At 39.8% G+C, this 12545-nt stretch overlaps 1 protein-coding gene across 11 annotated transcripts in view; it reads left to right on the forward strand.

The window, feature by feature from the left end:
• Nucleotides 1-12545, forward strand: part of usp24 (ubiquitin specific peptidase 24) — a 101542-nt gene that overhangs the window by 40214 nt on the left and 48783 nt on the right. For 4 of the 11 annotated variants that reach the window (XM_084067657.1, XM_084067660.1, XM_084067664.1 and 1 more), the window contains 11 exons: nucleotides 12-152; nucleotides 1001-1054; nucleotides 2029-2144; nucleotides 3169-3253; nucleotides 3891-4001; nucleotides 5334-5432; nucleotides 7130-7315; nucleotides 8239-8324; nucleotides 10638-10746; nucleotides 11301-11456; nucleotides 12426-12523. In XM_084067657.1, coding sequence (XP_083923783.1) covers nucleotides 12-152; nucleotides 1001-1054; nucleotides 2029-2144; nucleotides 3169-3253; nucleotides 3891-4001; nucleotides 5334-5432; nucleotides 7130-7315; nucleotides 8239-8324; nucleotides 10638-10746; nucleotides 11301-11456; nucleotides 12426-12523 — 1241 coding nt within the window. The remainder of the gene's footprint in view (nucleotides 1-11; nucleotides 153-1000; nucleotides 1055-2028; nucleotides 2145-3168; nucleotides 3254-3890; nucleotides 4002-5333; nucleotides 5433-7129; nucleotides 7316-8238; nucleotides 8325-10637; nucleotides 10747-11300; nucleotides 11457-12425; nucleotides 12524-12545) is intronic. The other 7 variants (XM_084067661.1, XM_084067665.1, XM_084067658.1 and 4 more) reach the window with 3 other exon arrangements.

Here is a 12545-nt window from a genome sequence, read left to right on the forward strand (position 1 = left end):
TGGTGTTTCAGTGTGTGGAACGTCTGGACCTGGCGGGCATGGACTTCATCTGGCGCATCGCCATGGAGACCCCAGACGAAGAAATAGCCAACGAGGCCATCCTGCTCATTATCACTTATAGCTACACCAACCTCAACCCCAAGATGAAGAAGGTCAGCCTGTGTGTGTCTGTGTGTGTGTGTGTGTGTATGTGCACATTTGCTTGTGCATGGATGCATTAATGTGCACCCATGAGTCAACGGTTTTACCTATTTTCATGTGTTTGGTATGTGCCGGCGTGTACTACTCATGTGTGTGTTATTGTACACGAATCATTTAAAACAATGCATTACACTTTAACTAAACCCGTTACATTTTTGTAGACTAAATCAAATGTAGACTTAGTCGACTAAAAACTAGACTAAAACTGAAACATTTCAGATGACTTAAAATGTGACTAAAACTAAAGAGGGATTGTTTTCAAAAGACTATGACTGAATCAGTGTTGATTTTGACAACACATTTTGATTTAGTTTTAGTCATAGTCTTTTGAATAAAGTTCCATTTCGTTTTAGTCATATTTTAGTCATCTGAAATGTTTTAGTTTTTGTCTAGTTTTAGTTGACTAAATATCATAAGATTATAGTCGACTAAATCTACAGTTGATTTAGTCGACTAAAATGTATTTTGTCGGTGCCTTGATGGCGTCGCAATGGCTGATTTTACACTTGGTTGCGTGCTGAAAATAGCCGATCTACAAGCTCACAACGCGTCGCAGCCCGGCGCGTTGTGAGCTTGTAGATCGGCTATTTTCAGAGCGCAACCAAACATACAATTACTTGTCTTTTAGTTCTACTGGATCTCTTCTCCACTAGTCCACTAGTAAATCAACACTGACTTTGCTGTCAAAATGAACACTGCACTGAACCCATGCATATAATAGTCTGAGCTGTAAGGTTTTTAAACAGGCAGTGGCTACTCCTGTACTGTGTGTGACTGTGTTGACTTCATGTCCTTGCAGGATTCTGTGTCCTTGCACAAGAAGTTCATTGCTGATTGTTATAAAAGACTAGAGGTGAGTTGCTGCATACATCAAGTGACGTAGCCTGGTCCCAGGGGACCGGGCTCTCATGCTGCCATTATATTTAGTCGGATAGTATATTGTTTATTAAGTGCCAACATTATATCGTCTCTGTCGGGTGGAAACCTCATATGTCCAAAACTGTTACCTTTTAGGAGTCAAATTCAAAAACACCAAAATAGCAGATCTACAAGCTAAAAAAAAACACACAGTTAGAACATGGAGATAGGAGGTTTCTGCCTGACAGCAACGATATATTCTAATGAACATTGTAGGGAACAGTAGTTCTTACTCTATCTTTAGATTACTTCCCATTAACCTTAAAGGACGACTTCTCCCATTTTCAACCTATCGTCATATAATTGGTCCTCACTAATGCTTATGATAAAATGGTACCATTTTTTCCTACTCACTCTGTCTCATAGGAGGGCTGCGGCCAGTCCAGAAACCTGTCTACCAGTGACATCATTGTTAGGCAGGATTTCTTTCTCCCAAAAAGATTTCACTTTTTTTATTTAGATTTGTATTAACACGAGAACAATGGCTTCTATTATTGCATTGCAACTTTCCAGGAATAGAAAGCCTGAAGTTTCTATTTGCTTGAACAGAGTAGATTTTTTTTTTATCATTTTATCAGGAGCATTAGTGAGGACCAATTATATGAAGATGGGTGAAGTCGTCCTTTAACACCAGCCACTACTCCCTGTGCTGGTCCTTCCTTAATATTTACAGTGACTATTTGTGACTATTTTCATTTGAGATAATTTGAGGGCTACCAAAACAAACAAAATAACGAGAGACACCACCCACACTACTCCAGTGGCTGGTATAGAGGAAAATGATGGGTAAAACAAAAAGTATATATTGTTTTGTTAGGCAAACACAGAGCAAAGTTCTACAATGCCTTTAAGTCCATTGAATGCCTTCATATCACTTTGATGTTATTTATTTTCTTCTCTTCTCCTCAGGCGGCCAGCTCTGCCCTGGGTGGGCCTACCTTGACTCATGCTGTTACTAGGGCGACCAAGATGCTGACAGCCACTGCCATGCCAACGGTGGCTACTTCTGTCCAATCTCCATCTAGGTACGCAGTAGGGGGCTGTGGGAGTCTGGGTGGGGAGGGAGGGGGGGAATAAAGTACATACTCAGCTGAGCATGTGGGCCTCAAGATGGGTGAAAGTGTTTCCAAAACGTTGAAAGAGAAATTGTTTGTTAACCCGTCCAATCCAATCCGGGAACGCATCTGTGTCATTTTAGATTTTTAGCTAAAGCCTATATAACCATTATTTTATACTTTAATGAGATCTACAAGCTCATAGCGTGGCACCGAGTGCTGCGCTATGAGCTTGTAGATTTGCAAATCTTTGAATCCGGAGCAAAGATCTGAGTTAAAAATGTTCGCTTTAAAAAAAAAAATATATAGCCTATATTCAAAGAGTTGCACACATTTTCAAGATTATTTTTCAAAAGTAGCAGATCTACAGAGCAGATCTACAAGCTTATGAGCTTGTATATCTGCTATTTTTGAATAGCCAAAGTATAAAAAAGGACACAGATGCTTTCCCGGATTGAGTGGGTTAACCCATTAAGACCTGAGGCCTTCTAAATCAGTTGGTTCCCACACTTTTTCAAAAATGTTTAAAAAAATAGCATATGTACAAGCTTGCAGCGCGTCACGGGAAGCTTGTACATCTGCTATTTTTCATATAGACAACGTTCGCTAAAATCTAAAGTGACACACAGATACTTTCCCGGTTTTAGATGGTGCCTTGCTTTATTGTCAACACAAACGTGGGGTTCCAGAGTAAAACCACAGTTGGGAACCATTTGAAATAGTGTGTTAAGACCAGTGGATCTCAACCTGTGGGCCGGGGGCCCAGTAGCGGGACGTGTGGATATTGCAAATGGTCCCCCCAATAATTGGCACAGCACTAAGATTGTAATGATAATATAACAATCCATTTAGACCTAAAAACGCCTTCTAAATCCTAACAGTGTTCTGGTCAGTGGACCCTGACCCAGAAAAGGTTGAGAACCGCTGTGTTAAGACGATGATGTCGAACCTTTCTTTTAGTCTTTTTTAAATGACATAATGTTAGAGACTGTAGTTTGTGTGTTGTCTTTAGATCCACAAAGCTGGTAATCATCGAGAGACTGCTGCTATTGGCTGAGCGCTACGTCATCACAATAGAGGTATGTCCCTGCCCTGTCTTCATCGAAGACTTCCTCACAGTGTATGTGTTTTTAGAAATGTATTTTTTATCAGTTGAGCTAGAAAAGTTATCCTCGCCCAGGCCATGGTTGCCTACCCTGGGCCCGCAAAGTTTGGAAGGCAGTCATAGCCAATTGGAAAGAAACCTGCGAAATCTTGATCACACACGACGGCAGAGATAATATGTACCGATTTGTGTGAGGATTGGACGGAATTTGTGGGAGTAGTAGCAAAACGTGTGTTTTGAAGAAAACGTGAAACGGCAGAGAATCTAGGTTTTTCCTTGGCATACCGGGAGTGTGCGTGAACAGTTTCACACCGATCGGTTCAACGGCGCCGGAGTTTAGCTGTTAACAGACGGACAGATAGACAGACAGACGGACTCACATTAGTGAGTACAATCTTCTGCCGTTCCGGCCTCCTGGCGAGGATAATGAGGCTGTTTGTTATATAGTACAGATGTAAATTTGCATACAATTATGTATGTCACCCTGTTTGCTCATTTTGTCCACCAGAGGGTAGTGAATGAGCTCAACACACACCTCTAGGTTGTCTTGTTAGTGTGTGATTTAGATGAGTGAGTTAAAAGCTGAAATGTGTTGTTGTTGTTTTTTGTAGGATCTGTACTCGGTTCCTCGCACCATTCTACCTCACGGGGCCTCGTACAACGGCCACCCCGTCACTCTGCACGTCACCTATGAGTCAACCAAAGACACCTTCACCCTGGAGGTAGGCTAGGAACTTCTACCGTTGACTCAGTTGTGCACCCTCTCTTACTCTGTGTGTGACATATGTAGACCTGTCACAATTATGAGATAATCAGAATATTTTTTTTTGCATAATTGTTATAATCATCACCATGTTAGAAATTTTCAAAAATAGTGGAAATAGCAGATCTACAAGTTCAAAACGTGTTGCGATGTGACCCGTTTTGAGCTTGTAGATCTGCTATTTCCACTCAGCTATTTCCACTATGTATTAAATGTATGTATGTATGTGTATTATTTGTCATATCTTCCTTGTGCAACTAAAAGCCAAAAAGAAATTACATTTTTATTCATATGTTCACAATGAAATCGTTAATCTCAATTATTTGTATGACAATTAATCTTCAACTTAAATGTTGTAATAGTGACAGCCCTAGACATAATGCCATGGTTTTGTGAATGTAACCTTAAAGGTAGGGTAAGTGATTTTATTTTGTTAAAATAAGGGTTAAATAGCTCTATATTCTGATAGTACTCATTGCTATAGAGTGTTTGTTCAGTAAAAGGAGTCTCCTTGTCTCTCCAGCTCTTTATTAAACAGAAAATGCATTTTCGTTTCAGTTTCATTTCCAATTTTATCCAATAAGGATAGAGAACTCAACCAGGATATAGATTAAACAAGTAAAATTGGAAGTGATGACACTAAGAAATGAGCAGACAAAATTTGAACTGGAACACTATAAAAATGAAGCTTAAAAATGGGTACTTTCTCCTGATTGGCTGAGATTTTGACACCTACTGTACCAGAAAATGTATTTCCTGTTTATTAAAGAGCTGGAGAGACGGGGAGACTCCTGTTACTGAACAAACACTCTATAGCAGTGATTACTATCACAATATAGTGCTTTAACCTTTTAACAAAATACTTTTTATTTTAACCCAAAAATATCACTTACCCTACCTTTAACTGTACCTTTTTAATTAAATAAGAAAAAGAGGTTGCGCATCAACAATGGGTTCTCAGTGGAGTGCCAGACCCAAAGTCCAGTATACATATCAAAAAAAGGAATCAAAAAAATTCCAAAGGGGTAGCACATCCAAAAATAGAGCATGCTCTGAGGAAGGCTCATAGCCGAAACGCGTAAGCGTTCATTTTATTGGTGTGCCAATAAAAAAAGTGGAAATGTGAGTAATTTGTCCTCCATTTAATTGAAATTTTTGGATGTGCTACCCTTTTGGATTTTTTTTTTATTCCTTTTTTTGATATGTACCTTTTTAATGTTTATGTCCTTGCATGCTCTCCTTTATGTGTGCATTAATACATTGTTAGTAAAATGTGTGTGTTTCTCTCCAGGCCCACAGTAATGAGACAATAGGAAGTATCCGGTGGAAGATTTCTGAGCACCTCAGCTGTCCAGTGGACAATGTTCAGATCTTCGCCAATGACAGTGTGGTAAGTGTTTTAATTATGTATGTAATGTTTAATTTTTTATGTAGCTATAGGCAGGATGGCAGCTCCGTTTTCTTGTTATGTCATCCACCTCACGCACAGTGTGACAAGTACTCAGTCTCCACGACTGATTTCAGTCATTTGGATTCCACAGAAGCCAGCTTGTCTTCTATGGAGGCATGTCACGCACCCAAATTAGACGATCTACAAGCTCAGCGAGCTTGTAGATTGATTATTTCCGGTTATTTGTTATTTCAAGATTAGAGTATTTGAAGTGGTCAAAATAGCAATAGAATAAAGAGTGTTTGAAGAGTGTTTGAATTGTTCAAACTAGCAATAGAACACATGTTCAGAAGCATCTTCCATAAAACCTCCATGGTCTCAGATAATCTCCTTTCACACTGTCTCATAAATCGCACAATAGGACTTGTCTTGGCCATCCATACAGTCATGAGATTTTATTTAGCTTTAATCTAGTGTTGATTTTGACAGCAAATTTGGATTTAGTTTTAGTGGACTGTGAACACCTCTGAGCTGCTGAAAAAGGCCCAGCAGAGACTGTACTTCCTGAGGGTACTCAGGGGTAACAACATCACACAGAGACTGCTGGTGTCCTTCTATCGTTGCTCCGTGGAGAGCATTCTAACGTACTGCATATGCGTGTGGTACAACAGCTGCACGGCAGATCAGAGGAAAAAGCTCCAGAGGGTCATTAACACAGCACAAAAGATCATTGGCTGCCCTCTGCCCTCACTCGAACACCTACACAGATCCCGCTCTTCCAAAAAAACACAGAACATTCTAAAGGACGATTCTCACCCCGGACATTCCCTGTTCCATCTGATGCCGTCAGGCAGAAGGTACAGATCAATTATGTCAGGGACCAGTAGATTCTGTAATAGTTTCTACCCCACAGCGGTAGTTGCACTCAATGCTGCTATGAAATGATAGGCTGCTGCTATTCATGTTTCCTATGCTGTTTTGTTTTTAAGTTATGTGCAATGCGGGTTGTGCAACAACAGCTGGGATGACATATTAAGTGCAATAGGGGTCTGTGAAATGCAAGAAGTACTGTATGTTGATGCGTGTTTTAGCTATGTGTTTATTATAGATTGATGTTTTATATTGAGTGATTGATGCACTAATTGGTTGGCACTTTTAATTTCGTTGTACCTGTACAATGACAATAAAGATCTATCTATCTATCTATCTAGTCATAGTCTTTTGAATAAAATTCCATTTAGTTTTAGTCATATTTTAGTCATCTGAATTTGTCTAGTTTTAGTCGACTAAATATCATAAGATTATAGTTGACTAAATCTACAGTTGATTTAGTCGACTCAAATGTATTTTGGCGGTGCCTTGATGGCGTCGTAATGGCTGATTTTACACTTGGTTGCATGCTGAAAATAGCCGATCTACAACCTCACAACGCGACGCGTTGTGAGCTTGTAGATCTGCTATTTTCAGAGCGCAACACCCGAGGCGCAACCAAACATAAAATGACTTGTCTTTTAGTTCTACTGGATCTCTTCACCACTAGTCCCTCACTAACATTTTAGTCTAGTTTTTATTTGTTGACGAAATTGTCAATATATTTAGTCTTAGTTTTAGTCATCATAGCTTAGTTTTTATTTAGAAACACTGCTTTAATACATCTTTATTATGTCCATGCGTCTTCATCATCCTAATGGATATAGCTGACAATGAATCGAGACCAGAAGCTGCTCTCTCAGCTGGGCTTCAGTGACGAGCAGAGCCTGACGGTGAAGAGCTCGGGTACGGGAACCCCCTCCGGCAGCTCCGAGTCCTCGGCCTCCGCATCCAGCAGCTCCAGCTCCGCCGTCTTCAACTCCGCCTACGCACTGGAACAGGTTAACCCAAACGTACTGTCTACTATTTAGACATTTGGTAATAGTGGTTCTCAAACTTTTTCATGTCAAGGACCCCCCCAAATTGATATGCATTTGGCCACCCCCCATCTGAAAATATTTTGTTCCAGGGACAAAGTAATTGAACCCATTTAGACTCAAGCCGGGAACACCTCTGTGTCACATTAGCTGTTGCTATATATAGCAACATAATTTGTTTTTGACATTTTTGAATACAAATTTGAAGATTTTCAGAAAAAGTGTTTATAGAATCGGACTCTGGTCTAAATGGGTCTAAAATGTTCAAGATTATTTTTAAAATGTAAAAACTATTGAATTGAATTGCCAAAGCATAAGATATGGTTTAAAGTGGTGAAAACTGATTTTGTTGGGGACCCCCTGAAAACACCACTTTGAAAACCATCGGTTTAAGACATCCCTAAATTGGTGTAACCTCATCGACCAATGGTGTAACTTCATCACTCAGTGGCCAGTCATTCACTCAGTCAATGACGGGTTTTGCTGGCCACATTGTTGCGGTTCAGCCAAAAAAGAGTGAAAGAGTGTGGAACGATTACAAATGACAATATAGGCATTAAGCATGCATTAAATCAATGGTTTTCAAATGCTTTGCCATGAGACAAGTCCAGGTGTGCCTTGGATTTTGTTACAACTGCACATTGTTATTGCAATATGTACAAGTATACGCAAAGTTACTTAATTATGTATTTACTTTTTAACTTTTACTTCATCAGTACTTAGTGCATTGTGATCTTGTAGATTGGCTATTTTCACTATGAATACAGGTGTGCCTTGAGATTATTTTTTTTACTTGACCATTGGTGTACCGTGGGCACAAAAAAAGTTTGAAAACCACTGATGGGTAAGCACTTGATCCTGTGCTTGGCCCCCCTGCTGACTTTGTGTTTTGCGTACAGGAGAAGTCCCTGCCCGGTGTGGTGATGGCCTTGGTGTGCAATGTATTCGAGATGCTTTACCAGCTGGCCAACCTCGATGAATCCAGGTGAGACAGAATGTAACGGATAGTTTGTAAAAAAAAAGAACTAGAATATATATTTCCTGCTATGCTGTTTATCATTTTTATCGTGTCATTATCTTAATGAGTTAATTAGTAATTACTTGCGCCTGTGAAGCAGCGCAAGTACTGTATTCAGGGTCGTCATGTCGAAAGGAGTACACAACATATACACAACGTATATAAGTGTATAAGTATATATATATATATATATATATATATATATATATATATATATATATATATATATATATATATATATACTTATATACTTATATACATATATATATATATATATACATATATATATATATATATATATATATATATACTTATATACTTATATACATATATATATATATATATATATATATATATATATATATATATATGTATATATATGTATATAAGTATATAAGTATATATATATATATATATATATATATATATATATATGTATATAAGTATATAAGTATATATATATATATATATATATATATATATATATATATATATATATATATAGCTACGTGCGGTCCGCACTTAGCTATATACTGTTAAGAATGACGTAACGGTTACATAACCATTACGTCATCTCCAACGACGAAACCATTATGACGTCATCCTGGAGTGAGATGACGAAAACTTTTGACAGATTTTTGACTATGACGTCATCCTAGTAGTCTATAACTGTCCATCGACTTCAGTCTTCAGTGTTCAAGCACAGAAAATTTCGTGAAGTTGAAGGTCGAGGACACTGACCTCCCCCTCCCTCAATAACATTTCTTTATATATATATTTTTTTTTTCTTTGTTTAAATTGTACATTAATTCTCAAGGCGCAAGTTAGCAATTGACAGATTGCAGTCTTGTTCTACATGAATTTAATCCAAAAGCAGACCCCCACATACAATATGTAAATGCGAGTCAACCAGTGTTGATTTCGTCGACTAAAACTATGACGAAAAATGGTCGTCGACTACCTTTTTATACTGACGAAAACGAAATAAAAACTAAGCTATGATGACAAAACTGTCACAAATGTTAGAGAGAGAGACTAGTGGAGAAGAGATCCAGTAGAACTAAAAGACAAGTCATTTTATGGTTGGTTGTGCTCAGGTGTTGCGCTCTGAAAATAGCAGATCTACAAGCTAGTAGATCGGCTATTTTCAGCATGCAACCGAGCGTAAGATCAGCCATTACGACGCCATCAAGGCACCGCCAAAATACATTTTAGTCGACTAAATCAAATGTAGATTTAGTTGACTATAATCTTATGATATTTTGTCGACTGAAACTAGACAAAAACTAAAAAATTTCAGATGACTAAAATATGACTAAAACTAAATGGCATTTTATTCAAAAGACTAAACCAAATCAAAATTTGCTGTCAAAATCAACACAAGAGTCAACGACTGAAGTGAAAATAATGTACACATTTTTGTTCATATTTTATTTGTTTTGGGGGGGATTTACCAGTCGTTTTGCCAATTATTTCCTCCCCACACATTTCTGTGTTGTCACTGCTGTTAAATCCTACTGACTCACCTGCCAGTGAGGAACCCCCACCGGGAGCACTCCCTGCTGACAGTCAGGAATACATGCAGTGACTAATATCACCCTCCCTCCTCACCCAGCCCCCCTCCCCCGAACACGGGCCAAATATATGTTCGTATAGACACTCGACCAAGCTGGATGCACCACGGTGGATCAGTGTTGATTTTCACAGCAAATTTTATTTAGTTTTAGTCATAGCCTTTTGAATCAAATTCCATTTAGTTATAGTCATATTTTAGTCATCTGAAATATCGTAGTTTTTATCTAGTTTTAGTCGCCTAATATCATAAGATTATAGTCGACTAAATCTACAGTTGATTTAGTCGACTAAAATGTATTGTGGCCGTGCCTTGATGGCGTCATAATGGCTGATTTTACACTTGGTTGCATGCTGAAAATAGCCGATCTACAAGCTCACAACACTTGTAGATCTGCTATTTTCAGAGCACAACACCTGAGCACAACCAAGCATAAAATAACTTGTATTTTAGTTCTACTGGATCTCTTCTCCACTAGTCACTCTCTAACATTTTAGTCTAGTTTTTATTTGTTGACGAAATTGTCAATATATTTAGTCTTAATTTTAGTCAGTGAAAAAAGTTAGTCGACCAACATTTTTCGTCATGGTTCTAGTGGACGGAATCAACACTGCGGTGGATTCAAACCCCCTAGACTCTGAGGCGGTGGGGAAATAATGTACTTATATACAAATATATATACAAATGTGTTCATTCATTCCCTCCAGGATTACTCTGCGTGTGCGGAAGCTGCTGCTGTTGATTCCTACAGATCCCGAGGTGCAGGACGCTCTGGACAACTTTGTCCCCAAAGAGTCCAGCGTGTGGAGCCACCAGGTACATTCTGTCTGTGTTGGCTCTGTGATTTGATGGATTGATAGAATACTTAATTAGTCACAAATGTAAACAGCACGTGGTACATACAGTAAGACATAAAGGCTAAAAGGATAACATAAAACAGCCCTGGAGACTTGTTTCCATTGTGGTCCCATGTATTCAATTAATAAACAGCATACAAACTCTACACATTAATACTAAGTAATTACTATTACTATTAATACTAATAATGTCCTCAACAAATACAAACACTATATGTACAAATAGGAAAGGAAAAAAAATAAACAGAGGCAGTGAATGACACATCCTTTCGATGGGAAATGACAGTCCTTGAGGTCTCCTGATAGATTTTCAGGCCAATTGAGAAATAAACCAGGGATTCACATTCTTTAATGGATGGCGTCGGGGTATTCCACATTTTGCTGGCAGAGTAGTAGGCTATAATGAGAATTTTCCCTAATTTTGGGTGGTACCACATCATACGTTTGTCTCCTTTTGTGTGTCTCTGTCCTCTTCTCACGTGCGTCCGTCTCTCTCTTGTTGCCGTCCTGTAGAAGACGTTGTTCACCCTGGGTCAAGGGTCGGGCTCTCGCTCTCCATCCATGTCCTCCAAGCAGCAGCACCAGCCCAGCGCTGCCTCCATCCTGGAGTCTCTGTTCAGGTCCTCAGCCCCGGGCATGTCTACCTTCAGAGTGCTTTACAACCTGGAGGTACACACACGCACTCACGCACGTGCTCTCGCACACATACACACACTCACACACGCTCCCTCTCTCACACACACGCACACACACACACACACACACACACACGCTCTCTCTCACTCACTCTCACATACACACATTCAAGCTCTCTCTCACTCACACTCACACTCTCTCACTCACACTCTCTCACTCACACACACACACACACACACACACACACACACACACACACACACACACACACACACACACACACACACACACACACACACACACACACACACTCTCTCTCTCTCTCTCTCTCTCACTCACTCACTCACTCACTCACTCACTCACTCACTCACTCACTCACTCACTCACTCACTCACTCACTCACACACACGCTGTCTCTCTCTCTCACACACACACACACACGCTGTCTCTCTCTCACTCACACACACGCTGTCTCTCTCTCACACACACACACACACACACACACACACACACGCTGTCTCTCTCTCACTCACACACACGCTGTCTCTCTCTCACACACACACACACACACACACACACACACACGCTGTCTCTCTCACACTCACACACACGCTGTCTCTCTCTCACACACACACACACACACACACACACACACACGCTGTCTCTCTCTCACTCACACACACGCTGTCTCTCTCTCACACTCACACACACACACACACACACACACACACACACACACACACACACACACACGCTGTCTCTCTCTCACTCACACACACTCTCTCACACTCACACACTCGATCTCACTCACACACACACACACACACACACACACACACACTCTTCTCCGGTATTCACACTCAATTATTCATGTACTATTTGAGATCATTCTTCCGCTCCCATCCTGTTTTTCCCCCACTTCCTTCCATCCTCTTTGTCGTCTGTTTTTCATCACTCTCCATCGTGTGTGTGTGTGTGTGTGTGTGTGTGTGTGTGTGTTAGGTATTGAGCTCCAAGCTGATGCCCACGACCGACGATGAGATGGCCAAAACCAGTGTCAAGTCCTTCTGTGAGAACTTCCTAAAAGCAGGAGGCCTCAGGTAAATGACACTGGGGGAAGGA

The sequence above is a fragment of the Gymnoscopelus microlampas genome (genome assembly GCF_963454915.1).
Source record: "Gymnoscopelus microlampas genome assembly, chromosome: 9".
Taxonomy (NCBI): Eukaryota; Metazoa; Chordata; class Actinopteri; order Myctophiformes; family Myctophidae; genus Gymnoscopelus; species Gymnoscopelus microlampas.